The sequence below is a fragment of the Elgaria multicarinata genome, chromosome 13, assembly GCF_023053635.1.
Source record: "Elgaria multicarinata webbii isolate HBS135686 ecotype San Diego chromosome 13, rElgMul1.1.pri, whole genome shotgun sequence".
Lineage (NCBI taxonomy): Eukaryota > Metazoa > Chordata > Lepidosauria > Squamata > Anguidae > Elgaria > Elgaria multicarinata.
Genome location: NC_086183.1, coordinates 35349662 through 35377484, shown reverse-complemented (window position 1 = coordinate 35377484; position 27823 = coordinate 35349662). Strand labels below are relative to the sequence as shown.

The following is a 27823-nucleotide window of genomic DNA, read 5'->3' as shown; positions in this document are numbered from 1 at the left end:
AAAGAGAAACGCAAGGGGTGTTGCCAGCTGCCTTGGGCCAGTCTACATGGCGAAGTGGGCACTGAGGCGGACCCTGGCCAGCACCACGGCCCTTCGTCTGGGCCTTCTTTAATGTGTGTCACTGGCTTCAGATTATGGACTGCACCCCTGCCTAATCCTAGAATCTCTCTGCACCTTTTTAGCTGGCACACGGGTGTGATGGGTGGGGCGGAGAGGGAAGAGATGGCTGGTTGGCCACTGTGCGAGCAGAGTGCTGGACTAGATGGACCCTTGGTCTGATCCAGCCTCAGGGCGCTTCTGATGTTCTTATGAGTGTGCTTCCTGAACTTACTCAGATTGTCACGTTCGGCCAAGCAAATCATCCCCTGCCCCCTGCACTCAGCACTTTCTCTGCCCTGCAGAACGGGCATGAACTGTGGGGCGCACCGGACTTGCCTGTTGCCCAACTGCTGTTTGCTATGCTTTTGCTGTTTGCTATGTTCTTGGGGGTCCTGCTGCCCTCCTGGAAAGAAGCAGTCTTCAGCTACTGAGGTCTCCTCTAGGTGCAGATCGCTCTCTCCCAGGGTGGAGTCTTGCGAGATGCAGGAGTGGCTGACAGGAGCGGGAGGTGCTGGGCTCAGGCAGACAGCAGGCAAAGGCGTTACTTTCAAGGCTTCTGGGCTGGTTTCTAAAACTGCCAGCAGAGGGCGCCCCTGGGCCAGCACTGGGTGCTCCTTGCTCACCACCACCACCACCACCACCGGGGCCACTTCTTCATCTGGGCTGGGACTGGGATCTCCTCCTCCATATGAAGGGAACGTAGCCGCCATAAGGCTTTGTGGGACAACCTTACAATAACGAAGGACAGAGTCCTTGAAGGGAGGGGCCGGGGACTTCACTCTTCTCAGTGGTGAAAACCGAGCTGTGCGGGGTCAGGAGTCGCTTGGCCACAGTCGCCGGCCTCTCGGGCTAACAGGATTTCGAGAAGAAGGGCTGGGAACACGCCCACACACCCCCACACACCCCGCCTGCGGAGTTCTCTTGCCAGTCAGATGGAATGGGCCCAAGTGGATCCTCAGGGATGGTGCACTCAGGACTCCTACGTGTCTTCATGGATCAGAAGCCGAACGGGAGCCAGGAGCGTGATGCCACTGCTTTCAGCGCCAGATCAAGGGAAGGAATCGCTCTGCGCTGGTCAGACTGCTGCTCCGCACCCATAACAACAGGCCGCATAACAGAGATACAGACGCAGGCAGCAGACCCTGCAGGAGACCCAGGCGCCAGCTCTGCCCTGGCCACACCAAGAATGCCATCCACAGCGCCGTGCACCGGCCGTCGGCAGGAACGTCAGCCATCCCTTCGTTTCCTTCTGACCTCACCGTTTACAGCACAACACATTCCACAAAAGCCTTTGCCATGAATAAATGTGTTGCTTTGCAAAGCGCCACAAGGCGCCGCTGTTTCTGCTGCAAGAGGCGGAGACAGTGGCTACTGGCTACCCTTCTGGAATCTGGGCTACTGTGTCCAGTTCTGACCAGTGCCTTCTAAGGAGGGGACTGACAATCTGGAGCATGTCCAGAGGAGGGAGAGCGGGTTTCTGAGGGGTCTGGAAACCAAGTCCTGCGAAGAACAATTGAAAGTGCAAAGTGTCGCCTGCAGAAGAGAAGCTTACGAAGACACATAGCAACGTTCTTCAAATCCCTGAAGGGCTGCCCTGTGGGAGACGGAGCAGGGCTCGCTGTTCGGGGATCCGGGAGGCAGGACTAGATCCAGGAGTGCATTTGTGGGGGGTGGGGAGCTGTCACTCTCAACCCCCTCCCCAGCACTTAAACCCTTGAATGGAGCAGTGGGAGGGGCCCCATTGACGCAGCGTCTGTCTAATGCACCCGTCTGTAATGACTTGGTTAGTAAGCAAAAGGTGGACTCCACAGCATTCTATGTGATGGTGGGTGGTCACCCCGAGATCTGTGTAGCTTAACACAGCCAATAAATGTTAGCAGGTTTTAGCTCCATTATGGGCAGCTTTTATTGTGGGCCTTTTTGCATACGCCTTAATTGGCTCTAAGGAAGTACAGCTCGAGGTCAACAATTGTACATCGCTGAGCCTCTGCCCAATTACCTCATGAGGTGAAAGAGATAAGAGCGTTGTGCCTTGAATCTGACCCATGAGCTGAGAAACTCCCCCTCCCAGGAACTGGAATGTTGGGGCTTCTGTCTTTCAGGAAAGGCAATCAGTTCCCCCAACTGTGATACTTGGAGCACTTTTGGGAAAGAGAAGCCCCCTCTTCTGAGTGTGTGTGTGTGTGTTGGCCTGTCAGCTCCTGAATGTAGAAAGAGATGTCTGTAAAATCCAAATTTGCAGGCTTTGTCCTTTGGTCTCGCTCCAAAGGGCAACATGGGCACTACCAGCTTGGAGAACTTTTACCAGTCCAGAGGGGATGACTCCCCGGCCTTGACAGCTCCATCGGCTGAGGGGAGGTGTCAGCTTTCATGGCATATTTATTCTGCATCATTTTTTTATCAATAGACTGCCATCTTTTTGCACATGTGGCTTTGTTTCACCTTGGTAGTCAAAAGAATCTAATTTGACTGGGACCTGACAGGATCAGAACCTCAGATCAATACACCGTCTGAACGTGCTGTTCAGCTTTCGGCCTACCAGAACTCATGTTAGAGAGGCTCACTTTGAACACTTGATAACCCCAGGTGGGGGCGGGGGAGGGGAAGCAATCATGCTTTTTGAGTAATCTTTTAAATCCCTTTTTGGTTTTAAAAACTGTGCCAGGCAGGGTCTCCTAGAGCAAAGGAATACAGCAGACAGAGCCAAGCATTCCTCAGTGCTCACGGGTGCTGGAGGGTGAGTCCAGGCAGTGGCGAGCCCTTGAGATGAGAAGAGGGAACGTTGTGTGCATGCCCCAGGTTTCATCTGGGCCATCCTGTGGAGACTCCGGGTGGGCCGCGGTAACCCCCTCCCCTCGTCTTCTCCCCACCTGGGGATGTGCTGCTGAAGGAGCGAGGGAGGTGTGATGCCCTCCCAAGGTTAAAGGCAGCAAGGAAGGTGTGTGATGTCTGTTGACAGGCCTTAGGAGCCCTTGGCCCACTTTGCCTGGGGCTGGGGGAGGCACAGTGCTGTGGGGGCTGGCTGTTTGCTTGCTTGCTTGCTTCTTCCCCTGCGGTGGATGGGGCCCCTGCTGCTCGTCACTCCAAGGAAGCCCCTTTCGGATGAGGATGTCCGGTGTTTATACTGGACCCTCCTGGCGCTTGACCTCCTGCCACGGAAAGGAGGGAGGGGGAAGGAGAGAGCGTTGTTCCAGGCGGGACTCAAATATAGCTCCAGCTCCTCGTTCTATCTCTGGAACTGGCTTGCTTTCCACCCTTGGCCCAGAGAGTCACAACGGTCACTCTCGCTTCTGCGCTCCCCTCCCCCTCCCCCTCCCCCTCGTTAGAGACCCGGGTCCAGCCATTCCTCTTCCACCCTCATTGGAACGCATTCCCCCACAGAGCTGGCTTGCCAGCGGCGTCTGTTTTGCGAGCCCTCTCCCAGTCATCTGACAGCGTGACTGATTCTTGCTGTATTGCTAGTGTGTGGCGGACGCCAAAGGTCTGAACGCTTTAATTTTTAGGGAGTGAGACAGGTTGCAAAATCTTATGCTTATGATATTCCAACGTGAAAATATTCCTTCTAGGTCATAAGAGAACTCGATTGTAATGCATGACACAAACAATCCAATCAACAAATTACAAGGCCGAGTATGCCACTAGGACTCCACGGAAACCACGCGATCATTTGGCCTTGCTCAGACATTTTGCTTTATTACATTTCTCTACCGCCCAATAGCTGAAGCTCTCGGAGCAGCTCAGAAGAAGCAGAACAGGGGAGAGACAAGGGGTGCTGACAAGGGGGCTGGGCGCTGGGGTGGGCGGGCTGCTCAGCGGCTGCCATGCAGGAATATGGAATACTGCCTCTCCTCCACCTGGAAAAGCAGCACAGCTCAAGCTTGTAGAGGCTGCGGATCGTGCCCCTAAACCGCTCCTTAGAGCCTGCTCATGATTAGAACCTGCGCAGCCGTGTGTCCTCCAATCTCTGCGGGCCCATGGAAGGGGGCGGTGGAGCCCAGGGCAGCTCTGTGTGTACATGTGTGTGTGTGTATGCATGCGTGCCTCATCACGCACTGCCTTCCTGCTGGGCTACCCAGCCAGGCATCCTCATGGCCAGAGAGTTCTCACGCTGGGGCAACAGACCAGCCAGGCCGTGTTGACAGGGGTTGATCCTCTGTGTTGATCCCCACACGGCCGGGGGGGGGGGGGGCAGGGGGGCTTTTGGCAGCCCTAGATCCCGCTTGGGAGAACTGCTGCTGAACCTCATGGTTGGTCCCTTGCCCTGAGAAAATCTGCTTCTCTGCCTCTGGGGCCTCATTGCTATATTTCTGTAAATTCCAGTACTATGAGTGGCGCATTGTAGTGTGCAGTTTTCCTGTTTGCCCTCCCAGCAGCCTTGTGGACTGTGTCTTCCCATTTTACAGCTGGAGAGCTGAGGCTGAAGAGAGAATGGCAGGCAGGGAGAACCTGCAGCAGGTGAGACTTGGATTCAGGTCTCCCACATCTGGAGTCACTGGGCTCTGCTGGCTCTGCTCCCAGGTAATCCAAGAAAAGTGTGCTTCTCAGGAGCGAGGGGAGCAGGGGGCGTAACGGTCAACCCATGGGGCTGAGTGAAGGGGGAGACGCTCCAGCCAGGGCAGGGCGGCCTTTGAGGAGGGGCTCCCCAACGCTGCTGGATTCTCCTAGGTCAGAGCACTGACCAGCAGCTGCAGTCCATTCCCAGCCCTACCCAGAGATGCTGCCTTGGTTGGATCTGGTCCTTCCTGCATGCAATGCGCGTGCTGTGCTACCATGGAGTTGTGGCCTTTCTGAAAGGTTCACTTCCATCCCCTCTCCTTGCTTGCTCGTTCAGCTTGGGGCCCTCAAATCAGAGGCCCCACAGCCAAGCCTGATTTGGGGGGCTGCCTCAAGCTGCCCCCCCTCCCTTTTCTGAAATGCACAAACAGCCGTGGGGCAGAGGGCGATCCACCCTCCTCTGGCTGGCTGCCCGCCCTCCTGTGAAAAGCTGCCTGCACAGGGAAATGCGGGGGGCCTTTTGTCTCTCCCCAGCCCGGCGCGTCCTGCCCTCGAGCACAACAATGGGGGTGGCTTTCACAGGCTGCCCAAACTGCTGATGGTGGGTTTGCACTAATCCTGCCGGCTGGCTCCCTTTTCACGCCTGGGTGTGTGCGTATGGTGGGGCCTCTCGCAGCACTCTGTGCCCCACAGCTCCGAGTGCTACCTGGGCAGGAGAGTGGGCCGGTGCCAGAGCAGGGGCAGGATGTGTGAGTGCTTGGCCCGGGTGTTTGGGGTCTCCTGGTCCCCAGCAGCCAGCTATGGTAAGGAGGAGGCATTGTGGGTGCAGAGTGGGGGGAGGGAAAGAAGGGGGCTCCTGGCCCCCCTGGTCCTACTCGCGCGCTGGCCAGCTGCTGTGGGGATTTTGGCTTTGTGCTATACAGCTGATGTCAGCAGCCCCAAGGGAGAGGGGTGCTCTTTCTGTATACGGGGGGGGGGGGGAGATTTTGCTGTCACCTGGCCCCCATTTATATGACAAAGATGTCTTGATCTACTAAGCAGCTGGGAACTTTTAAATCATGCAGATGGGGTGTTGTAAGGCAAGTGCTTGGGTGTGAGTATTGGCTGGACTGTGAACTCCTGTTGCCTGCTCATTCCCTTCACTTGCTCTGTGTGTGTGTGTGTGTGTGTGTGTGTGTGTGTGATGTTTCTGTATCCCCCTGAAAGGGCGACTAGAAATGCAGTCTCCTGGCGACCTTCAGGAGGAAGCGCTCCCCTGGCAGTGCTGGCCAGCGTCTCCTGCTGTCCCCTTGCCAGGCTGTGCTGAGGGTGACTGGCTGTCCGGGCCAAGCAACTTACCAAACCCGGGCCCGCGTTCCCTTCCAAAATGCCCCTGGAGCCTGAACAAGAGGATGCACGTGTGTGTGTGTGTGTGTGCGGGTGCGTGCGTGCACACGGTCACACAAGCCCAGGGTTGCTGCAGCCCAGACTCTGCTCTGCCCTGGGGCCCGCCTGGCTGCTGCTTCTGTGATGGAGTTTGGGCCCCACTGAGGGTGGCACAGGTACGACGAATCCAGGGGCTGCTGCAACCCACAGCTAAGTTCTCCTGCGCCAGCCGGTGTTTCTGCATAGCTTGGCAGAAGGTATCAATCCCAGGCAGGGCTGAAAAATCTCCTGCCTGAAACCCCCGAGGTTGGTGTCTAGCTTTTGATCTTCCTTAGCCCCTTTGAAATGAAGCCGTGGGGCTAGACGCAGGCAGGGGTCTGTCTATGGGGCTGAATTTGCAAACCTCTTTTCATCCCAAATGGGCTGGAGCTTTCAGAATGCCCTGCCCTCAGCACTCTGCATGTGCTCAGACGCCCTCTTCTTAGCATGCTTTCACGGAAGGAAAGGTATATGCCTGAGGTCCTGGCATCTCGCGGCCAAAGTGCCCCGAACTTTGGCGGCGAGCGGGCTAGGAGGAACACCCTGGGCGACCGACTTCTGGCTCGTTTCACGGGAGGCGGGGGCGGTCCTGACGGACCTTTTTATGCCTCTCCGCCTCGGTTTTCTAAAAAGCCTCCCAAACGCGTAGGCTCGAATCGGAGCGCCGCCGCCTCCTTCTCACCGGCCAAGTAACGGCGCCGCCGCCGCCGCCGCCCCCCTCCCCCCCGAGGAGACAGCAGGCAGGCTGGCCGCCCGCAGCTCCAGGCCCACCTGACCCCCCCCCCCCGCGCCCCACGGCATCTCTTTTCCCGGCCCCGAGCTGGCAGGAGAGGCCTCTTTTCCCGGCCGGCACGTGCCGAAGCCACACGATACTCGTGCCGAAGCCACACGATACTCGTGCCTCAGAGCATGTGCAGAGGGCCGGGATGCCCCGAGCCCCTCCGCTTCGCAGATGGAGGCCTTTCAGTTTCGGCCGGGCTAGGGAAGAAGGGCCGCCGGGGGCTTCGGCGTCTTCCTGCCCGGCAGCTCCTCCCCGGGCGGGGCCGGCGCCGGCCCTCCTCCTCGTCGTCGTCGCCGTCGTCCTGCCCGGCCGGGCCTGGCCGAGCTGGGCGCCCACGGGCTGGAGGGCCGGCCGGAGCCGCCCCCTTCCTGCCCGGCAGCGCACCGGCCCCGCGTCCCAGGCAGCGGCCGCCCAGACCCGCGGAGCGTTGCCGAGCGGAGCGCAGCGCAGCGCCGGAGCGGGGCCGGGTAAGTGTGCCGGGCCGCCGCCGCCGCCGCCGCCGCGCCTTCCCCCGGCCGGCCTTCCGTGCGTCTCCCCCCGCGGCGGAGGGCGGCCTCGCTGGCCCGCTCGCACGTGGGGCTCCAGCCTAGCCCGAGCTCAGCGCTGGGCGCTTCTTTGGCGCTCCGGCGGATCCGGCGCCGCAGCGCAGCCCGAGAGAGAGAGAGAGAGGCAGGCAGGCGCCGCTGGGCGCTTCCTCCCGCGCCCCACGGGTCCGGCCGGAGGAGTCGATCCCCAGCCCCCAGGAGGCACCTCTCGAGTCCGCCTCCCTTCGTCGGGCATTCCGAGACTCACGCCAGGCGAGGCGGAAAAGGAGCCGCGCGCTTGGCAAGCCTCCTCCTCCTCCCCGGGGGCAGCAGGCGTCGGTGATGACCGTCGGAATCGCAGGGACTCTCGGCCAGCGGTCGTCGCCGGCTTGGGGAGGAAGGGGGGCAGGGTCGGATCTCGGCTTAAGGGCCGGGTGGGAGCGGGCAGGAACGAGGGAGGCCGCGCCTGCCCTGCCGTTGCCTGGCCTCAACCTACGGAAGGGACGGCTTGCCTGGCGGAGGCAGAGAAGGCCAAGGAGGGGCTGGCCCCTGGCCTGGGGGTCCTCTGTCGGGGGCTTCCAGGGCAGGTTGCCTGGCGTCCCCCCACCCCCCCAGAGGCAGCTCACGCTCAGTGGAGCCACCCTGGGGAGGCCTCCAGGGTGGCCAAGGCACCTGCTTCCTGTCCTCACTGCTGGGGGTGGGTGGGGGAGGAGGGCAATTGGGGGGGGCATTTGCCAGTGTGTGCGTGCGTTTCTCTCTTGGCCCCAGTTCCATGCTGGCTGCCAGACAGCGGATGTGTGAGCCATGGTCCAGCTAGTGCTGAATAGTCGGGGGATTAGAGGAGGTGTCTGTCAAAGGCTCCTAGTCCTAATGGCCCCATAGAACCTCCATATTCAGAAACAGTCTAGCACTGAATACCACCTGCTTGGGGCAAGGGCAGGAGAGGCCTGGCAGGCTTTCTGGAGGCACCTGGTTGGCTACTGTGTGAAGCAGAGGGCCGGTCCAGACGGACCTTCCTCAGCAGCAGGATTAATTCCTGGTCGTCCTGATTCTTCTTTGTTGGCCTGATTCTTCTTTGCGGTTCCTGCTGGAGGCAGAGTTTCCCAGGGAGCTCTCTAAGTCTGCCATGTGATGTTTGGATTGAGACAGGATTTCCTGGGATCGGAGCTGTTTCCCCTCCTTCTCAAATGGCCGTGCAGCTCACTTTTAAAGGAGTCGAGCCTTTTGCAGAATCTGCTTGCAGTCAGGGAAGAAGCTGCTTCCTGATCTGGGTTCAACCTCCTTGACCCAGACATCCTGCTTGCTCTCCTGGGTGGAGAAGCAGCTCTTGGAGCGAAGGCTGCCGTGGCCCAGGGAACGCCTTCGCCCAGGTTCTCCCAGTGGCCTGTTTCTCGGGATGGATCTGCTTTCCAGGTCAGAAGGAGGGAGGGAGGCCTTCTGAGCAGGTTCCAAGCACCAAACAGGTCTTTGCGATATTGGCCCGGGCGGGTGGGTGGGTGGGGTTTGTGCCCCTGGCCTGCCTAGCGTGAGCTGTCTAATGTGAGAAGTGCCTGGATGCGGGCCACTCTCGAGACCTGACCCTGGAGTCCTTCCCTAGGTCCAGATGTGTGGGTGCTGCTGGTTGGGGTTGTGCAGGGCCCAGAGGGATGCGCTCTGTATACGCGCCGTCTCCTCTCTCACGTCCCGTGTTTTGCCTGCCAGTGCCTTGGCTGAATTCTGACTCAAAGGAAGCCAGGCGCATTTCCTGTGCTATCAGGAAAAGCAGTTTGATCCAAGAACCTGCACGCTTCTTGGCCGCTACCTGCCCATCTCCCCATGTTGCTTGTGCAAGATGGGCTTGTTTTTAATCCTCTAACAGCAGGCAGCTCTTGGCCTCCAACCTCTGCTCTCTGGGAGGGTGCTGTGGAATGGATGACCCACGCTCGCATGCCATAGCTGGGGTGTGTGGAGTCCAGGCAGTTTCTCCTGCAGGAACAACCTGGCCCAGGTGCTGTGGCAGCAAACAAGCGCACTCAAGCACATGTATGTGCCTGATCTTTCCAGGGTGAGGGGTGTGCAGCCGCTCCTGCCTGTTGTTGTCATATAATGCTTAACTCTAAAGAGAGAGGTTCAGGGGCTCAGCCCTGTCTGGAAGCCACAGCCTCTGTCCGACGTGGGTATCTTTGCGGCTGAATGCATGGAATGGCGGTGGGGGAAAGGCAGCCCCTCTGTGCATGCTCACATTCACACTCGACCTCGCATTCTCCAGGGCATGAAAGAAAGGCGCTGGCCTGTGTGCCGTTGCTACCTGTCCTCAGCCTGCTGTGTAAGATGGCGAAGCCCTGAGAGTCCGCAAGGATCTTGCACCCCAAGAGGGGAAGTTCCCAAAGCCACATGAGCAAACATCCTGAGCGAACTCCTTATTCCAGCTCTAGCCTGTGGTTAAAAGGCCTCTCTGGCCTCAGAGGAGGGTGCGGGTTTTTCTTCTCTTTTGCCCTCAGCCCCCACCCTGTGCATCCTATGGGGAAGAGCACAAACGATGATTTTCCTTCCCTGCGTTTTGGCCAGAGCCCACAGCAGCCCAGCCCAGCTGCACACGCATTTCCAGGAGCGGCGGGGCAGCCAGCCTGCCTGCCTTGCAGACGGGAGACAATTTCCTTGCTCCGGCACGCCCCGGAGATTGCCCGTGGCCCTGAGTCCCTGCGGCTCAGAACGGCAGCCCAGCTGGACGCGGGCTGTGTGGTCAAGGGGCAGTCCTCATTCCAAGAGGCAGCTGCCTCTCCAGTAACTGGATGGCTGCTCCCAATTAAAAGCCACGAATGGAGCGAATGGCTCTTTCCTGCCTTAATTGGATCAGGAACTCTGGAGCCGAAGGGAAGACGGTTTGCTCTGTGTTGCTGCTGTGTTTACCGCTTAAGGCAGCAGCTGATTCTCCGGCTTGGGGAGGGAGTTGCAGAGGTTCCTGCTCTGCGTGCTGCTCATAGATCCGGGAGGCTTGTTTTAGACCCCCAAGTACTCCTGCAATATGGCTAGCTGATTTCCTGACTGCTGAACTTTAATCTATCGAGTAGCACCACTGCACAGAGGGCTTGCAGTCGATGTACTTCTGTTGGGGAAGCCTCTTGATGCAGATTGGCTGAGCGACTCTCATGGTGTCAGTTCACACACATTAGAAGTGCTCAAGACACAAAGCTGTCAGAATGTTTGGTGTCCAGGGGAAGTTGTGGCTTTGGCTGGGATCAAAACCTCACAAAGGCCCCAGAGGGAGTAGCCTTTGTGAGGCCTGGAAAGAGATCCTAAGAGATCAGCGAAGCAAAGAGGCTGGGAGCCCAGAGGCAAGGTGGCTAGGTACAAAGCCCTAAACAACTTGGGACAAGGATACCTGAGAGAGCCCCTTCTCCCCTACCAACCTGCCGGTCACTGAGGTCATCCCAGGGCCTGCTCCTGGTGGTTCCACATAGACCCATCCTCCGATTGGAGTCCACCAGGGGAAGCGCCTTCAGCGTGGTGGCCCCCCTCCTGTGGAATTCCCTGCCTCCAGAGGTCAGGCAGGCGCCAACTTGGTATTCCTTTTGGCACCTCCTGAACTCGGTCAGTGGCCAATTCTTTGCTTGGAGGCTTCCAATCGAATTTTAAGTGGCAGACGGTGACCGGTGGGTTCAGGGGACCTTCTGCCGCCTATGAGCATCGAGCATTCGGCACGCTGGAGATGGGACATAAATGTTTAGTGCTGGTCTTGGCTGGGCTGAGAAGCTTGAAATAGAAAGCTTCTATTATACACACAAAAAACTTTTGTCCCCCATAAGGACAATTTTTTTCACCCCCATGACTTGAAAAAGCACCTGTGGAGTCTCTCTCTCTCTCTCTCTCTCTCTCTCTCTCCTTCTTAAATCTTCTCTTTCAGGCCACCGCACGGGTCTAGGTTCCCATTGTAGGCTGATTTTAGCCTAAAACGCAGTGTAGGAACCCTTCCTGGCCAGGCCTGAGCTGCCACGCTGAACTGCCGTGGCTTTGTCTTGTGAGGCTGCTGGATGCTAAAGCCCCTAACAGAGCAACAGTTGCCAATCAAGTGGCTCAAAGCCGTATTTGGTGCTGGAAATAGTGATGTGAAATAGTCAGTCTTCCTGCCCGGACCCAAGGGAAGTCCTTGACACGGCATGTTGGGAAATCGCATTGTTCTAGCAGGTGCCGTGTAGTCGGGCGCTTTGCGTGTGTTAAGGGTTTCTGAAGGCTTAACATTTCTCTAGATTAGGACTAAAACCACAGGAGTCCCTGGTTTTGAAAGGTGTGAGACCACCTGAGTTCCACCCTTGGCTTGGTCGATAAAGGGACGCCTGCTCTCTCCCCCTCCCCGCCCTGGGAAGGAAGGAAGGAAGGAAGGAAGTGCTCTGACAGAGTGGCGACGGAGGGGCGTCTGGGTTGGAGAGTCATGCTTATCCCAGCCTGGAATCAGCCACAGGATGTAGGAAAGCTGAGGTGGGTGGGCCGGACAGTCCCGCACCGTTCTGGGGTTGGGTGGGGGCGTTGCACGCGCGCAATGAACTGCCTGTCACCCCAGCAGTCTTCCCACTACGTTGGGAGACTGGGGTGATGCGGAGTCCCAAAGTGACCCCCTTCCGCAACCAAAGGGTGGGCTGTTGCACGGTGAGGCTAGTAACATGCTTTGCCCATTAAAAATCAAGGACATTGTCAGTGAGAAATGGCCCTGGCTCCTTCGCCCTGCCCAAGTTGCCTCACTTTGCCGTTCGTCTCCCAGCATTTTGGCTTGAGACCTCCTGGCATTCCCCAGTGCTAAGAGCTGCAGGGGCCCTTCAGAGGTGGCTAGCTTCCGCCCCCCCTCTCAGAGGACAAGCAGGACCCGTTCCGCAGCACAGAATGCTTCTTCCAGGCCTCCTGGCTGCCCTGCAGAAGTGCCAGTCAGGCCTCGGTTGTCTTCCTCCCTGCTCCCCTTTTGCTGAGCCTACAGAATGCCTGGCATTCTCCCACGTGCGTGCGTGGCTGGTGACGCTGAAGCCCGGAGCAGCGGGAGGAGGGGGGCCTGAACAAGTCCCTTATTGTGCTGTTCCCAGAGTGGGAGCAGATCTCTCCGGGGCCTTTTATGCTCAGGGGAGGGAGGGGCTGGGGAGCAGAGCAGAGCAGGAAAGGGATCCCAGGTGGCCCTGGGGGAGCACCTCCTTCTGGCACCTGCACCACCCCACCACCCCCGTGCCCCTGGCCTGACTTCGCCTCTCCATCCTCTTTCCTTTAGCTCCAGCTGCCTGCCTAAAGGCTCAGCTGCAGACCATGCTAGGCGTTTGCAGGCCACAATCCCACGGGCACCAGGCACCCGGCTGCTGCTCCTCTGCTGACCGGGAGGGCAGTTTTCAAGGGGCAGCAACCGCCTTGGGAATAGGCTGCGGAGCAGGGCCTAGAGCTCTTTACCTGGGCGTGAGCCACAGGTCAGGAGCTCTGGTCCCTTTCAGTAAGGGTTGGGCTGTTCCCCTCCTGACTGAAACATAGAATAGCAGAGTTGGAAGGGGCCTACAAGGCATCACGGCACAGAAGATCTCATCTTCGTTACTTCCACCGCTGCTTTTTGAGGCTGTCAGACTCATTGGGTATACTGGGGCTTTGCCACCTGAGGGGTGGGATAAAGCTTTAGGAAATTAAATGTTGGTTTGAAAAACATTAAAATCTATTTGGAAAACAGAGTGCTGAGCCAGACTGATCCCCGGAGTTTTCCCACGCCCCAGGACCATTCTGGGGCTGCAAAATCAGAAGCAGCTGCCTTGCTGGACCAGACCAAGAGCCATCTTGGCGCCCCATCTTCTGTTTGCAGTGCCACCCAGCCGCTCACCAGGCCCCGGCCTCCAGGGAGCTCTTGTGTCCCTCTTGCTTGTCACCAGCACCTGGTGCTCAGAGGTATCCTGCTCCTGAATCCGGAGGCTTCTGTACCCATCCTTACTGGGCCTTGGACCGCTCCTCCCTGCTCCACCTGCCCCCCTTTCGAAAGCTGCCACTTGCCCTAAAGTTTAGCCCTGGGATGGGGAACCAGGGGCCTCCAGATGTTGGTGGACAGCAGCCCTAAGCAGCACAGCCAGTGGTGAGGGATGATGGAAATTGCAGTCCAGGAACATCCATAGGGCCAGGCCTTCCGCATTCCCTGGTGCCTGTCCTCAGCCTGCTGTAGTCAGCTCCTGGGCAAGCCAGTGACCAGCCCACGCCCGTCCTCTGTATCCTGCCATCCCTGTTGAGTCCACCCCCTGAGCCCCCGGGCAATTCCTGAGCTTGGCCACCGTGCCCACCTCCCCAGGAGCAGGTGGGGGTGGGGGGGCCTCTGCAGCCCCAGCCCTCTTTGAACTCTGGCTGTGTGAGTGAGGTGTGCTGGAACAGCCAGTCCACTTTGGGCAGCCCGTGCAGGGGGCTGCTGCTGTGGACGGAGGCGCATGTTCCAGTGGGGCTCTGAGGAGGAGGGGTTGGGAAGCCTTCCTGGAATGCCAGCGATGCACGTGAGGCTCGGCCAAGACGTAGCGCCCCATTGTCCCTCTGGGCCTGGGAATGTGCAGCATTGAGCCGTGACCTTTGGGGAGCGGCGTGGCGTGGGTCCCCAGAGTCCAAGCGTGGGAATGAAATGCCGCCCGTGGGCTGGAGGATGGAATTCCTCCAGGGGCCAGAGGGGAGGGCAGGCAGCAGGCAGGCAGCAGGCGAGGGTTGCTGGGCAGGGGACTAGGTCGGGAGACTTCTATGGGGAAAGGGAATAAGGGTCCGTGGTGGGGGGACAGGCCGGCTGGCTCGATTTGGACCCTTGACAGACAGACGGCAATCCTAGACTTGTCTGCTCAGAAGTAAGCCCCTCCCCTGCCAGAGCCTATAGGATTGTGGCCTTAATGGTCTTAAGCACACGCGCCCTTAGACAGTCCTGCACGTGGCTTCAGCTGCTAACATTTCTCCCACCACCACCACAACTGCCATTCCGTGCTTTGCAGCAGCTTCTGCATTCCTGCTCTGCTGTTTTCAAACCCTGATAAAAAGAAATACTCTGAGTATGTGCAGTTCTGCAGTGTGAACTCACTGAAACCGTGGCACCACCCTGGCCACCGGAATAATGTGGAGCTTGCTTCTGTTGCCCGGATGCCCGCATCACCTGGCGTTTTGTTTTGCTTTGATGTCTATGGTTGGCCACTCTGGGAGGGTTTGAGCACCCAACATGTGAGCTGAATGTTTCTTAAGTAGATTAAAAATAAAATAAAGTCTGCTTGGAAAGTGGAGTGCTGAGCCAAATGAGCCAGTAGCCCAGCTTAGCCCAGCTATTCTGCTGCTAATATGGGGCTAGGCTGGGCGGGGGGGGGGGGGGGAGAGTTGCCAGGTGTGGCCCTGCTATGGTTCCAGGGCAAGCTAGCAGAGCATGCTGGTGGCCAGCGTAGTGGGAGGCGGGGCTGTTTCATGAGCCACATTTGAATGGGGAAATGCGCCTCCCGTGGCCCATCCTGTCCACCTGCTGCGGAATTGCAGGCCCCTCCGAGGGTGTGGACGGAAGCGGCGGCGGCGGAGCCCTGGACTGGCAGGACGGGGCAAAATCTGGGGTAACTCACGGAGCATTTTCTTTCTGCAGCTGCAGAGGGCCGACCGCCAGAAAGCCATGTGTTCAGGACTAGACGGCAAACGCCTGTAAGTAGCCACGTTGCCCCATGCTCCGTCAGCCCCAGCCCCACAGCGGGCTCCCCCTTCCCTTGGGGCTGGCAGCGCAGGCTGAAGCAAATGGTGGCTGCGCTCCCCCCCCCCCCGCCCTCGGCGGCCCAAGGAACCTGAGTGATTGCACTTCTGGGGAGGGGGAGCGCTCCCATGGCCCTTCCAGCGCTGACTTCTGCTGCCTGGCCAGATGGGGACTTCCACAGAGCCCAGAGCTCCCAAGGCAGTGGGCGGGGCTGAAGGCAAAGGGGGCGGGGCCAGAGCCAAAAAAGACCGGAATATTTCAGCTCAGGGCTCGTACTGCCAGTCTCCGAGGGTCAGGAGGGGCATGTCATCCTTTTGGGATGGCGGGGGGGGGGGGGACGACCATCAAATGATCATCCCTCAGGGGAAAGGGGGAGGGGCCATCTGGGGAACCCTGGAGGGCCAGATTGGGACTCCAGGAGGCCTGGACTGGGACCCCCGGCCTGAGGTTTCCCACTCCTGCATTAAGTCCATGGCAGGGTTGGAACTTGAACTCAGGTCTTCCAGGACCAAGGTTAGTTGCCCCCCCCCCCCAGCCAAAATCCTCCCCTTGGGTTCTCCTCCCACCCCATGGCTTCAGCTGACAATCAGGAGGCGGGCACAGGTGGATGTGCTACTGTCCCCCGGCATGTCCTCCAGGCTGACCCTCATGCAGAGTATCCGAAGAGCCATGCTGCATCTTGCTAAGGGCTGCCTGGTCTGGATTTGCTAGGCTACTACTTCCCCCAGTGACTGGTAGACTGCTTCCAACCCTGGAGGTTCCATTGAATCATATAGCTATATGAAGGACCTCCCATCCCCCAGGAAATCATCCAACCTCCTTTTAAAGTAATGATGTGTGTGTATATATATGGGCACCACTCAGGATAATGTTTTTAGTGATATGTGCAATTGTTTTTTATTGATCCCTTATTACCTGCTTGCAATTCTTCTCCCAGAATCGGTGTTCCTTTTTGTTCTCTTTGTTTGGGCAGGACTTCCATTCTCTGAAGAGAGCCTCCTTTTCTCTCATAGCTTTCTGGACTCCGCTTTCTCCCTGGCCTGCTGCAAGGGAGGGGGAGCGGTCTGTGACAGACATTCTGGCTGAGTTTCTATTGCTGTGGTTTTGAGTAATCCTGAAGTAACTTGCCTCTTTGTCACAGTGAATCCCCATATTTTGTAGAGTTTTCCTCTTTTGGAACCAGTGCTGGGCTTTCTGGGCAACATGGAGTTGAACTCGATCACACTTTGGTCACTGTTCCCAGGCAGTTTGACATCGTTTACATCTCACTTCGGGTCCAGGCTTGTTAACCACAGTGGTGTCCTTCCAGGGGGAGAATTAAGCCCTGGTAACTCCCCACCCCGGTCAATTCCACAGCCGATTGTTCTAGGGCAAACTGGTTTATTGCAGCTCCCTTGCGGGTGTCCAGGAGTGTGGGCATGTCACTGTTAGAGTCCATTGATGGCCCTCGAGGCCGTTCTCTGTCTCCGGGGTTGGGGCGGGGCGGGGTGGCCCCTTAGCGGTGGCGCCGCTGGCCTCCCAGAGCAGGCTCCCACTACCTCCCCTTTTCTGGCCCTCCAGATAGCAGCATCGAAAGGGAATGAGCAGCCTCCACGGCTCCGGCAGGCCCCGGCAGGGTCCCAGCCACAGCTGACCCCTGAGGACGCTGGCGATGCAGACAGAGCGGTAGGTTTGGAGGAGGAGTAGGGGGAGCGGAGAGGATTTCCCCCCTGGGTCACCTGGGGAGGGGAGGTTAGATAGGGAGGCGGTGGCTCTGGGGGGCTACTGGTCATGGGGGCTCCACGATCAGAGGCAGCGTGACGCTCAGGACCAGCGGCTGGCAACGTGAGTAGGAAGGAGGGAGGGAGGGAGGGGACTGTGGTGCTGCTGACCTGCTTGCCCTTGGGGCCCCTGGTTGGCCCCTGTGGGGACAGGATGCAGGGCTAGAGAGGCCCCCGTGGGCCTGATCCAGCCTCGGCGCTCTTCTGTTCCTAGACTGTAAGAGAGAGGGAAACCGGGGTGTGTGGGTTTGGATGTGTGCCCGACTCCCGGTTGTTCCCTGCGGGGTCTCTCCCATTTTGAAGGTGGGGTTGGGTGGAGGAGCCACATCCAGTCGTTTCTGTGGTGCTGCATGCCTGAGGCATTGTGGGTGGTCTCTGGCTCAGACCTCTCTGGCCTGTGGCAGCTGAGCCCAGGCGGACGGGCACCTCAGGCGCCTCTGGCTGCAGCCTCCCACTCAGGGTTTGCCTTTGTCCCCGCTGGGCTTCCCACCTTGGAGAGAAGCCCAGCGGGGAGCTCCTGACGGCTGGGCCTGGAGGGAGGGATCCCAAGGAAACAGTTGCCAAGATCCTCCCAAACCAACAGTCCCTGCGGGTTCTAGGAAGACCCTGTGATAGTTAAACTGGCTTCAGACTGGTTTGCGGTGCAGTGCAGGCGTGTGGCTCTGCTCTGACTGCTCTTGTCCCCTTCCAGGCCCAGAAGGAGAAGCTCCATGCAGAGCTGAAGCGGGTTCTCCAGAGGAAGGGCGAGAGCCAGCGCAGCCCCGAGGAGGAGGAGGAGGAGGAGGAGGAGGAGGAGGAGGAGCCCCCAAGCGAGATGGAGGCACAGCTCAGCGCCATGGAGGTGAGAGCGGCGGGTGGCACTGTGGAGCTCACAGCCAGGCCCACGTGGGCTCAGCGGCACTTTCCCCAAGGGCTGGTGACCGCAGGAGAGGTCAGTGGGAGCCCAGGTGATGGTGGGTGGAGCAGGAGCCCTGGAGGAGCGGCCGTGGTCAGCCTTGCCCAGCACTCCTCCCCCCTGCCCAGGGAGCAGTCCAGAGGGCAAGGCGCTCTGCAGGACTCTGTATTGGAAGGAGGCTGAGCGCTGCAGGTGGCCCTTGCTCTAAAGAGGGCAGTAGAAGCTCTCAGCGGCAAGGTGGGCCTGTGCTTTCCGCTGCTCTGGGAAGGCGGTGTGAGAGCCCGTGCTGAGCAGGGAGAGGAGGTCTGGACAGGGAAGGCAGAGCTCCACACCCCAAGAGCAGCTTCATCCGCCCTGCCGTGCACCTGGCTTTGTGGCTTGTGCGGCAGACGTGCCCACGAGAAGGTTCTGTGGTGCAGAAAAGGCCTCCACCACTACGCCTTGGGGAAAGAGCGGCTCTGGCCTTGGGTCAGAGTAAGGCTGATCCAAAGTCGCTTGAGGTCATCTGCCCAGGCCAGTATCTAGATGGCAGCCCGCTTGGGGACCACGTTGATCCCACCTGGAGCGGGGAGGGATGGTTTGGGGCAGCATCTGGACTGTCCCCAGGGTGGGGCTGGGGGCCGATCCTTCCCTACCCACCGGTCTCATGCTCCCTCCTTGGCAGAAGACCATTGAGACATCTGAACTGCTGGAGGTCATTGTGGAGACGGAAGCAGAGGCCGGGGTCAGCGGAATGAGTGTGGCCGGGGGAGGCAAGGGAGGCATTTTCGTCAAGGACGTGCTGAAAGACTCACCAGCCGCTCGGGTGCTGAGCCTCCAAGAAGGTGAGGTGCTGTTGACGGGGCAGCTGCGTCACAGGAAGGTGGGCCCCCCCAGGAGGGAGCGCCGGGAGAACTGGAGCCCTTCCTGCGCGCTGCCGGGGTGCCTCGCAGCCCCCGCCTGTGGGAAGGAAGGCCTTTCCTCGGGAGATGAGGGGTGCTGCTTCCGGACGAGGCTTTTCACGTGCCGTCGCCCTGTAGCGCAAGGAGGAGGCCCCGGTCTGGCCACCGCCATGAGCAGCTCCTTGCTGGTGGCTCGAGAGGAGCCTGCTGGGACACCTGGCCCTGCCCCCCTGCTGACCGCCCTGCCGTCCCCTCTTCAGGTGACCAGCTCCTGAGCGCCAGAGTTTATTTTGATAACATCAAGTTCGAAGACGCCTTGCAGATCCTCAGGTGTGCCAAGCCGTACAAGATCTCCTTCTGCCTGAAGCGGACGGTGCCCAGCAGAGACGTCTCCCGCCAGCCTGGCGCACCCACCTTCGAAGTGAGAGGCCCCAAGGCCAAAGTGGCCAAGCTGGTAGGTGGCCCTGGGGAGGGCGGTTGCCTCTCTCCCAGGGAGTCCTCCGAGGATAGGGGGCGCTCAGGGTTGACCCGAGGGCTCCTCTGCCCAGTGCAGGGTGGTGAATGCCTGGCAGGTGTGGGGCTGGCGTTAAACCAGCTGTGGCTAGCCACCATGCCTTTGTGCCCAGAAGCAGCCGATCCCCACATGCCGGAGGCAGGGTGATGTGGCTGCCCTCTTCCTGCCTGTCCCGTGTCCGTCCTAGGGGCACCTGGCTAGCCATGGGTGCAAGCACAGCTGCAGTGCTCATTTGTCCCCACCTGCCCACCCACCCCCACTGCCCTGCCCAGAGGTCAGGATGGCTGCCATGGGAGAGGCCGTAGCTCTGCGGCAGAAGAGCCTCCGTTTTGCACGCTGACGGCCCCCAGTTCCATCCCCGGCAGCATCCCCAGGAGGGATGGGAAGAATCCTGCCTGAAGCCCTGGAGAGCCGCCTCTGCCTGCCTGTGCTGACAGTACTGGGCTACCTGGACACAGGACAGGGCAGCTCCCGGTGTCCCTTATGTGCCTGGGTCCCCTTTCCCCAATGTTATCCTTGGGACAACCCAGAGTGGTGGGACAGGCTGAGAGAGAGCGGCCTACTCGAGCCGCATGCCTGAGTGGGGATTTGAACCCAGCTCTCCCTGGGTCTGATGGATTGGAGGAACGGGGTGAGTGCCAGCATTCCTGCTGTGGTGAGGAAGCAGGAGAGCTGCTCCTGAACATGCCAAGCGCTTGCCAATGACATCCAGTAGATGGCGGCTTCCATTTTGACCCTAAAGGTTGAAGTGCACACAGCAGTTAAGATGTTTTCTTTTATGGGACCGGCTTAGGAGAGTGAAGTTGTTTGGGTTCTACAGGGCTCTCTTTGCCCGATGAAGAGTCATATGAAATTCAGAGATTTGCGTACTTCTGCACTAGCCTAAGTGGGTCCGGCAGCAGAGGTCATTTTTCCCAGCTTGTGTCGTCTTCCCTCTTTCTGGGTCTGTCTCCCTGGAATGCCTCTTGGCTGGAGAACTGAGGCTTGTTTCTTCCTGCAGAACATCCAGAGCCTATCAGTGCTGAAGACTAAGACGAAGAAGAAGAAGAAGAAAGGCCTGGCCAAGGACCTGCGGGAGGCAGAGGGCCGCGGCAGCCACGGGGACCTGGCAGCCGGCAAGCTGGACCTGGCGCCAGTGGACGTGGAGTTCTCCCTGCCCAAGTTCTCCAAGCTGCGCAAGGCCAGGAGTGCCGGGGAGGTGGCAGCCGCTGAACCCAGCCCAGACCGCTCTCCGCACCTCTCTTCCCTGGAGACCAAGCGGCGCAGGCTGAAGTTCCCCCGGCTGAAGGTCAAGGAAGCGGCAGCTGCGGCCGTGGGAGCAAGAGCCGAGGGAGCCCGGGGTCGCCTGGGGGCTGGGCTGCTGCCCAAGATGGCCATGGAGCTGAAAGCAGGAGCCAAAGGGGAAGCGGAGGGGAAGGTCCCCAGGTTCACTGTGCCCTTCTCGAAGGCCAGGAAGGCCAAGGAAGAGGCAGCGGCAGCCAAAGCGGACGCCGGATTCCAGGCCCCGCAGGTGGAACTTGACCTCCCTCCGCTGCCAAAAGTGGGTGCCAGAGCAGAGTCCCCCAAGGCCAGTGCCAAGGGGGAAGGCTTCAGGCTCCAGCCCCCTCAGTTTGGGCTGCCCAAAGTGGAGACAGTGCTGCCCAAAGTAAGTTCTGTGGGGCTGGAGGTCCCAGAAGGCAGCATCCGTGCTGGGCTGAAGCTCCCCGTGGCTGAAGTGGTGGCACCTAAGCTTGACGTAGACCTGAGCCTTCCCAAACTGGAGGGAGCAGCCCCAGAAGTTGCCCCCAAAGGGGAAGGCTTCAGAATCAAAGTCCCCAAGTTCGGGGTCTCTGCAGAGGAGGCCGAGCTGAAACTGTCCTCCGTCAAGGCCCCGACCCTCGAAGTCACCCTAGGGAAAGGCAGAGCCAGAGCGGAAGAGTCGGAGGAGAAGCTGAAGCCAGGGGTGACGATGCCGGCCCTGGATGTGGAGGCCCCCTCAGTGGACCTAGAGTTCCCCCTGCCCACGGGCAAGGAGGAGGTGGCAGCCCCAGTGGTCTCTGCCAAGATCCCCTCAGTCAGCCAGCCCAGGCTGGGCTCCAGAGCCCCAGAAGAAGGGGGAAGCAGATTGCCCCAGGTGGAGCTCAGTGTGGGGAAACCAGAGAGCCCCAAGCTCAAAGCCAGAGGCCCCACGATCCAGATCCCTGGCTTGGGGCTTTCCCTGATGGACCACAAGCTGGAGAGCAAAGAGGGGGCAGTGGAGAGCAAAGCAAAGTTCCCTGGGGTGAAGGTGCCGTCCCTGGACCTCTCGCTTCCCAAAGCCGGTGACCTGCAGCGTCCAGCGGTCGCGGGAGAGCCGCTTGCCCCTGCCAGGAGGGTGAAGTCAGAAGAGGCTGCTGAAGGGGCGGGGTTCAAGTTCCAGATGCCCCAAGTATCGCTCCCCAAATTTGACCTCCCTGCCAAGGCAACACCCTCCCCGCCCCAAGTCCGTGCCAAGTCGCCGAAGCCTGAAGGTGACTCTGGCACGAAGGTCGGTGTCCCAGAAGTGGCGCTCCCCTTGCTGTCGGTGAAAGTGCCAGACGTGCAGCTCCCCAGGGTGCCGCTGCAGAAGCCAGAGCTGTCCCTCTCCGTGGAGACGCCTGAGGTGGAGCTGGCCCTTCCCTCAGCCCGGCTGAGCTCCCCCTCTGCTGCTGCGCCCACACTCAAAATTGACTTGCCCAAAGTTGGAGTTGAGCTGGATTTGCCCAAGGTGGGAAGAGACCCTGCGCTCTCCGAGCAGCCCCTCCCAGACCACGAAGCCACGTTGCGGCTGCCCACGCTCGAGACAATAAGCAAAGGCTTGGGGGTGGAGATCTGTGTCCCCACATGCCAGGTGGACCAGCCGGAGCCGGAGCCCAGTGGGAGGAGGGTGTTTGAGGGGCCGGATGTCGGCGGGATGGTGGCCCGAGTCCCAAAGGTGGACCTTGCTTTGGGGAAGGAGCTGGAAGTGGCCGAATGGGAGCCAGGGACTGAGGTCAGCCTGGGCCTGCGGGGCAAAGCACTGCTGAAGGCCGGCCTGGGGCTGGAAGGCTCCGCCGTGGGCCCCAAGGCGAAGCTGCCTTCGGTAGAGATCCCGGCCGTCAAGCTGCCAGACATGACCGTCGAGAGCGGCAAACGCCTCGAAGCCGAGTCCAAGCTGAAGTCGACCAAATTTGCCCTCCCCAAGTTCAGCATTTCTGGCCCCAAAGTCCGGAAAGCGAGCCCCGAAGCACCCAGGGCCGAGGGCCCAGAAGCTGCTGACAAAGGCTCCAAGCTGAAAATGCCAAAGTTCGGGATCTCTTTCCCCAAATCCAAGTGGGGGGCAGAGGGGGACGTCCCCAAACTAGGCCTCAGCATCGAAGGGAGAACAGCCCAGGAGGCCTCTGGTGTGGCCTCTGAGCCTCAAGTGGGTGTGGATTCTTCTGAGAGCAGAATGAAGTTGCCCACGGTGGATGTGGAGATGCCCACAGTGGCCGTGGGCATTGCCCTTCCCAAGGGCTCTGGTGAAGAGGCCGCAGGCACCTCCCCGGAGGTGGGCGTTGACCTCCCGGACATCCAGCTGAGAGTGCCAAAATTCTCACTGCCCAAGTTTGGAGGCAAAGGCAAGGAGAGCGATGCTGAGGGCAGGGAGCTGGGCCTGAAGGGGGCCAAAGCCAAAGCATCCAAGTTCAAGATGCCTTCCTTCGGCGTGATGCGCAGAGACGGGGAGGCGTCAGGCCTGGGGGCGGAGGCCAAGGCCAAGCAGGGTCCTGGAAGCCCCAGGGAGAAGCCGCAGGGCCCCTTCGGGAAGGTGCCGAAGCTGACGATGTCCTCCCCCACCGTGGCGGAAGCGGACAAAGGGCAGCTGAGCCTCCAGCCCCCGGAACTGGACGTGAAAATCCCCCAGGTTGAGCTACTCAAGGTCAGCACCAAGGAGGCCAGGGTGGAGGAGGGGCTGCTCACGGGGGCGGAGAGCCCCGGCCTCAAGGCCAAGATGCCGTCGCTGGAGATTGCCATGCCAGGCCCCGGAGCCGGAGGGGAGAAGCCGGTGGTGGATGTCTCGGAGGCGGACATCCGCCGTTACGAGGGAGAGCTGAAGATCCCCAAGGTGCCTTCCGTCGCTGTGTCTGCCCCCAGGGTGGAGCTGGGCATTAGCCTACCCACCACCGGTGCGGAGGAGCCCGGGCCTCACGGAACCCCCAGCGCGGAGGCCAAGATCAGGCTGCCGAAGGTGGAGCTGCCAAAGTTTGGGAGGGGCGAGGAGGACAGGGCAGAGGCCGCAGTGCAGCTGCTTGGGCGGAGGCTCAGCCTGGGGAGGGAAGGGGAGAGCGGGGCAGAGGGGGCAGCTGAAGCCTCCCTCCTGGGTGCCAAGATCCGCGTGCCCAAAGTGGACCTCTCCTTGCCCAAGGCGAGACTTTCGGATGCGGAGCTGCCCCTGACCGGGGCAGGAGAGGTGGCCGGCACAGGGCTTGAAGGCAAGTTCAAGATGCCTTCGTTTGGGCTTCCAAAGTTCTCAGCCCCCAAAATGAGGGCCCCCGACGTCAGCAGGATGCCTAAAGTCACAGTGAGTGGTCCGGCGATCAAGCTGCCCAAATTTGGGGGCTCCGGCTCGGATGGGGAAGGCGAGGCCGAGGCGGATCTGCCCAGGGTCCCGCAGCTTGAGCTGAAAGCTCCCAAGCTCAGAGGGAGCCTGGAGGTGCTGAGCCCTGAAACCGGGGCAAAAGAAGCCAAGATCAAGATGCCCTCCCTTCCCCTTGGCTTTGGCCTGGGCAAGCCGGATCTGGAAAGCGGGGCGGGAGCCGACGAGGGCAAGTTCAAGCTGAAACTCCCGTCTGTGAGCATCTCCAAGGCAGGCACCGAGGCGAGCGCGGACACCCAGCCCCTCTGCCCCCCTGCGGAGGGGGCAGACTTCTCCTTCCGGATGCCCCAGATCGCGTTGCCCGACGTGGGCTTCTCCGTGGACCAAGAGGGGAAGAGCGAGGCCAAGGGGGAAGCGGGGAAGCTGGCGGGGGTGGCTGACCTGGAGGTGGGTGGGGGAGGGCTGAGGATGCCCAAGGGCAAGGGGCCGGCCTCCGGGGGGTCCGGCCCCAAGGGGGATGTGAGGGACGCAGACCTAGAGGGGAGGAAACTGGCCTTCGAGTTGCCCGGTGTGGAGCTCTCGCCCCCCGGCCTCAAAGCTCATGCAGAGTATGAAGTGGAGGGGGCCCAGCCCCGGCACGGGGGCTCCCAGGAGCCAGAGGGGGCTGGGCGCAGGGGTGTTGATGGCCGGAAGAGCCCGGGGGGCAAAGGGCAGGCCGCCGATGGCGACGCCGGGAAGAAGTACAAGGTGAAGCTCCCCAAGTTCGGCCTCTCCTTGCCCAAAGTGGGGCTGGAGGCCGGGGAAGGCCTCCCGGGGCAGGAGGCGGAGGCCAAGGGGAAGAGGCCCGCGTTTGCGCTGAGCAGGCCCAAGGGAAAAGGGGCCGAAGGCTCCTCTGGGCTCCTGGAGGGGGAGGCTGAGGCCGACAGCAGGGGGGGCATGATGGCCAGGCTGAAGCTGCGGCCTGCCTTTGGCCTCTCCCTCTCCAAGCCCAGGACGGGGGTGGAGGTCAACGGGGAGCCCGAGGGGCCCTCCTCCTCCTCCTCCAAGCTGAAGGTGCCCCAGCTGGGCTTCTCCGCAGCCAACGGGGAGGGCGCGGAGGCCTCGCCGCAGAACGGCAGCGCCCAAGACAGCAAGGGCAAGCTGGGCATGATCCGGCTGCCCCAGGTGGAGCTCTCGTCTCCTTCCAAGGCGCCCGAAGCGGACTCAGAGCTGAACCTGCAGCTGGTGAGAGCCGAGGAGGCGGAGGCGGCCGTGGCCCAGGGCGGCTTGGGCGCCTTCACGGCTCTGAAGGCCGCCAAGTTCAGGTCGCCCAAGATCAGCTTGTCGGGCTTCAAGAAGCGCAATGGGGAGGCGGAGGCGCCTGGGGCCATGGTCTCCTCTGCTGCCCGAACGGAGATGGCGTCTTTGGAAAGCGCCAAGGGGGAGAAGTCCCCAAAGTTCAGGTTCCCCAAGCTGGCGCTCAGTCCCAAAGCCCATGGGGTGCTGGAGATCTCCTCTGAGCACCCGGAGGACGAGGGGGGGCTGAAGATCAAGCTGCCCACGGTGGGTTTCTCTGGGGAGGTCAGCTCTGAGGAGCAGGTCCTGGAGGCTGTGGGGAGCCCTGGGAGGGTTGCGTGAGGTGGGCCCTCCTGCACGCCCGGCAAGGCGGCCCTTGCTCTCGGTCACGCTTTCTTCCTCTGTCATGTTTCGCACTAACCACAAGGGGAGGGGGCGGCCTTGGCACTGGGCAGGGGGGGGAGGGAAGCGTCTGGGTCCCCCCCCCCGTATGGTGGCCTCCGTTCCCTTTGCCAGTCCCTCCATGGAGGCCACTGCAGCTCCATGGCCGGGCGCCGTTTTCTCAATGTGAATGAATGTTCCCGTGCCGCTTGCTGGCTCCTCTTTCGGTCTTAAACTGCCCCCTTCCAGCCCCCAAGAAGGACCTGGCAAGCAGCTAACCCTCCAGTTCCCCCCCCCTCTCTTGGCCTTTGACGCTTTCTGACTTTGGGGTTAGAATTCGATTTGGGGGGCAGGCTTGCTTGGAACGCTTCGTGCCCTTTACCTGACATTGACACCTAACCATCGATGAAGGGCGCTTTGGAAGACCTGGTCCTCTTCCCCCCTTTACCTCAGTGGCTGCTTTTATACAACTTAAGTTAAGAATTCCAGGGGTGGGGGGAGGAGAAGAGGGCATTTTGGTGCTTCCAGATGGAGGGCTAGAAATTACGAGGCCTTGTACAGTTCTTCTCTCTTTTTCTCCTTTACGGACTTCTGCGTTAAGGAAAAAGATGGAAGACGTGGTAAGAAAACACTGCTGGGTTCAGACAACATGATAACCAACAGTGGTTTAAGTAGTCAACCATCAGTTGAGTGGTCAGCAGTTGGTTAGTGTGTGGTCTGTCGGGCTCAGTGGACTATTTTGCAAGGTCGAGGGGACTGTTTTGGCTGGCAACAAAGTTCCTGGGCAAGAGTGGCCAAAACCACACTGGACGCTCTGCTACAGCCGGCACAACTCACAGAGGCTGTTGGGATAGCACCAGGAGGAGGGAGAGCAGGGAGAGGGGCGGGGGCTGTGTCAGTCAAACACCGGGTTGACTATTAGTCCACTCGACACCAGCCCCAACCACTCCATAGTTGTGTAGGAACATGTTGTGTGGGGAGTACTTGCAAAATAACCAACTGTGAGTTGTCTATTAACCCACCATTGACTAAAGCGTTGTCTGAATGCAGACTGTGTGTGTCTGTATGTAACTACTGGAAGGAGATACAATCCAGACCCCCCCTCCCCCATCAACATTGGTGAATGAGGCAGGACGAGGGCACCCTAAATGCCTCATCTGGAAGCAACCATGGAGAGGAGAGGACTGTGGTCAGTACAGGGACCTTTTCAAAGATGGAAATGACCTTGCTAACTTGGTTATTAGGGGAAGCTGGATTGCAGGAGATCTTGGTCCTGGCATGTGGAGGACACATTCAGTTCTGCGTCTCTCCAGCACCATGTACATTGATGGTGCTATATAAATAAATAATAATAATAATAATGTGCCTGGAGGGTTGTGTCCTACGGTTTTGGGGGTGCTTGTCAAGCTGGCTCCAGGTGAGGTGAGCTGGAATTGGCTTTGGGCACCGGGGGGGGGGGGGGTAGAGCAAAAGGAAGTTGCATGGGAGAGCTCCCCACTTCCCAGGGCCCAGGTCGCATGCTGGCACCTTGAGCTCAGAAGCCCTCCCCTCCCCTCCCTCCGTCCCTCCCTCTCTCCAGCCCTCTTTGCATGGTGCCCTGCCCTCTCTCCCACCTTCCTGAATGGGGAGAGAAAACAGCCTCTTTCTGGGGGTGGGGGCGGGAGTCAGGGGGGCCATGCCGAGCTCTGCCTTGGTTTCCTCTCTCCCCTGCCCCACCCATAAGTTGCAGTCATGTCAGTGTCAGCAGTAGAGCCCATTTTACTTGAATAAAGAGGGGGGGTCTCCCCTGCCTTGCCCCCCCCCCCCGCCCCAGTGACTTAATTTTCAGTGGGCCCAAGGCTATTCCAGCCCCGCAACTGCAAAGGGCCTTGTTAGTTCCATGCAAAGAGTCCGGTTTCATTTGTTTGAGGGAAGGGAGCACGTGCAGAGCAGGGGCTGTGTTTAGGCCAGGAAGAACCACGGTGGGGGAGGGGGGGTCTGCAGTCTCTCGAATGAGGAGGGGGCAGAAGTCATTTCTTGTTGCTCTGAGATGTACAGAAATCTTTTACTCTTAATTTTTAACAACACATGCCTGCTGTGATGGGCTTCTATTTTTGCCGCTAAACATTTTCCAGTAACTGCCTCTTTGCCAGATTGTATGTTTAATTTCTTTTAAATAAACAAATAAATAAAGATGTTACATTGTATCTCTGATACACTGTACTGCTGCTGCTTTTTTTCTATTCTGGGTCTGAATAAAAATCTGTGGACTAACCGTATTGCTTTTTGCATCATCTTTGCCAAGGTTTTTCGTTTTGTTTTGGTGTGTTTTTTTGGTGGTGATTGGGTGTGGGGAACATTCCTGTGCGTTTACGCTCACCCTCGGACACCCTCCTCTACTTTAGCACAGGCCTTGGGGCAGCCCTTCAACCGGCTGGTATTTACAAAGTAGTCAGAGAGCTGCTGGGTCTGATGGTTGCAAACAGGGGTGTCTCTGGAGATTCAGACATTTATAAACCACTTTCACATCCCTTTGGGCATCATTTCCAAAGCAGGGCATTTATTTTTTTAAGCTCCAACATAAAGACCTTTCTTCCTAAGGAAGAAGATGG

General features: G+C 59.6%; 1 protein-coding gene across 2 annotated transcripts; it reads left to right on the top strand.

The window, feature by feature from the left end:
* The first annotated feature begins 4551 nt into the window (after nucleotides 1-4551).
* Nucleotides 4552-26529, top strand: PRX (periaxin). 2 transcript variants are annotated; one of them, XM_063140805.1, is made up of 7 exons: nucleotides 4552-4617; nucleotides 14873-14928; nucleotides 16535-16639; nucleotides 17426-17575; nucleotides 18294-18453; nucleotides 18771-18964; nucleotides 20025-26529. In XM_063140805.1, exons 4-7 carry the CDS (start codon nucleotides 17549-17551, stop codon nucleotides 25191-25193), a joined length of 5550 nt encoding a protein of 1849 aa, XP_062996875.1. In that variant the 5' UTR covers nucleotides 4552-4617; nucleotides 14873-14928; nucleotides 16535-16639; nucleotides 17426-17548; the 3' UTR covers nucleotides 25194-26529. The 2 variants fall into 2 exon arrangements, with proteins under 2 accessions (XP_062996875.1, XP_062996876.1); XM_063140806.1 differs by lacking the exon at nucleotides 4552-4617 and adding an exon at nucleotides 7241-7245.
* Nucleotides 26530-27823: the final 1294 nt, after the last annotated feature.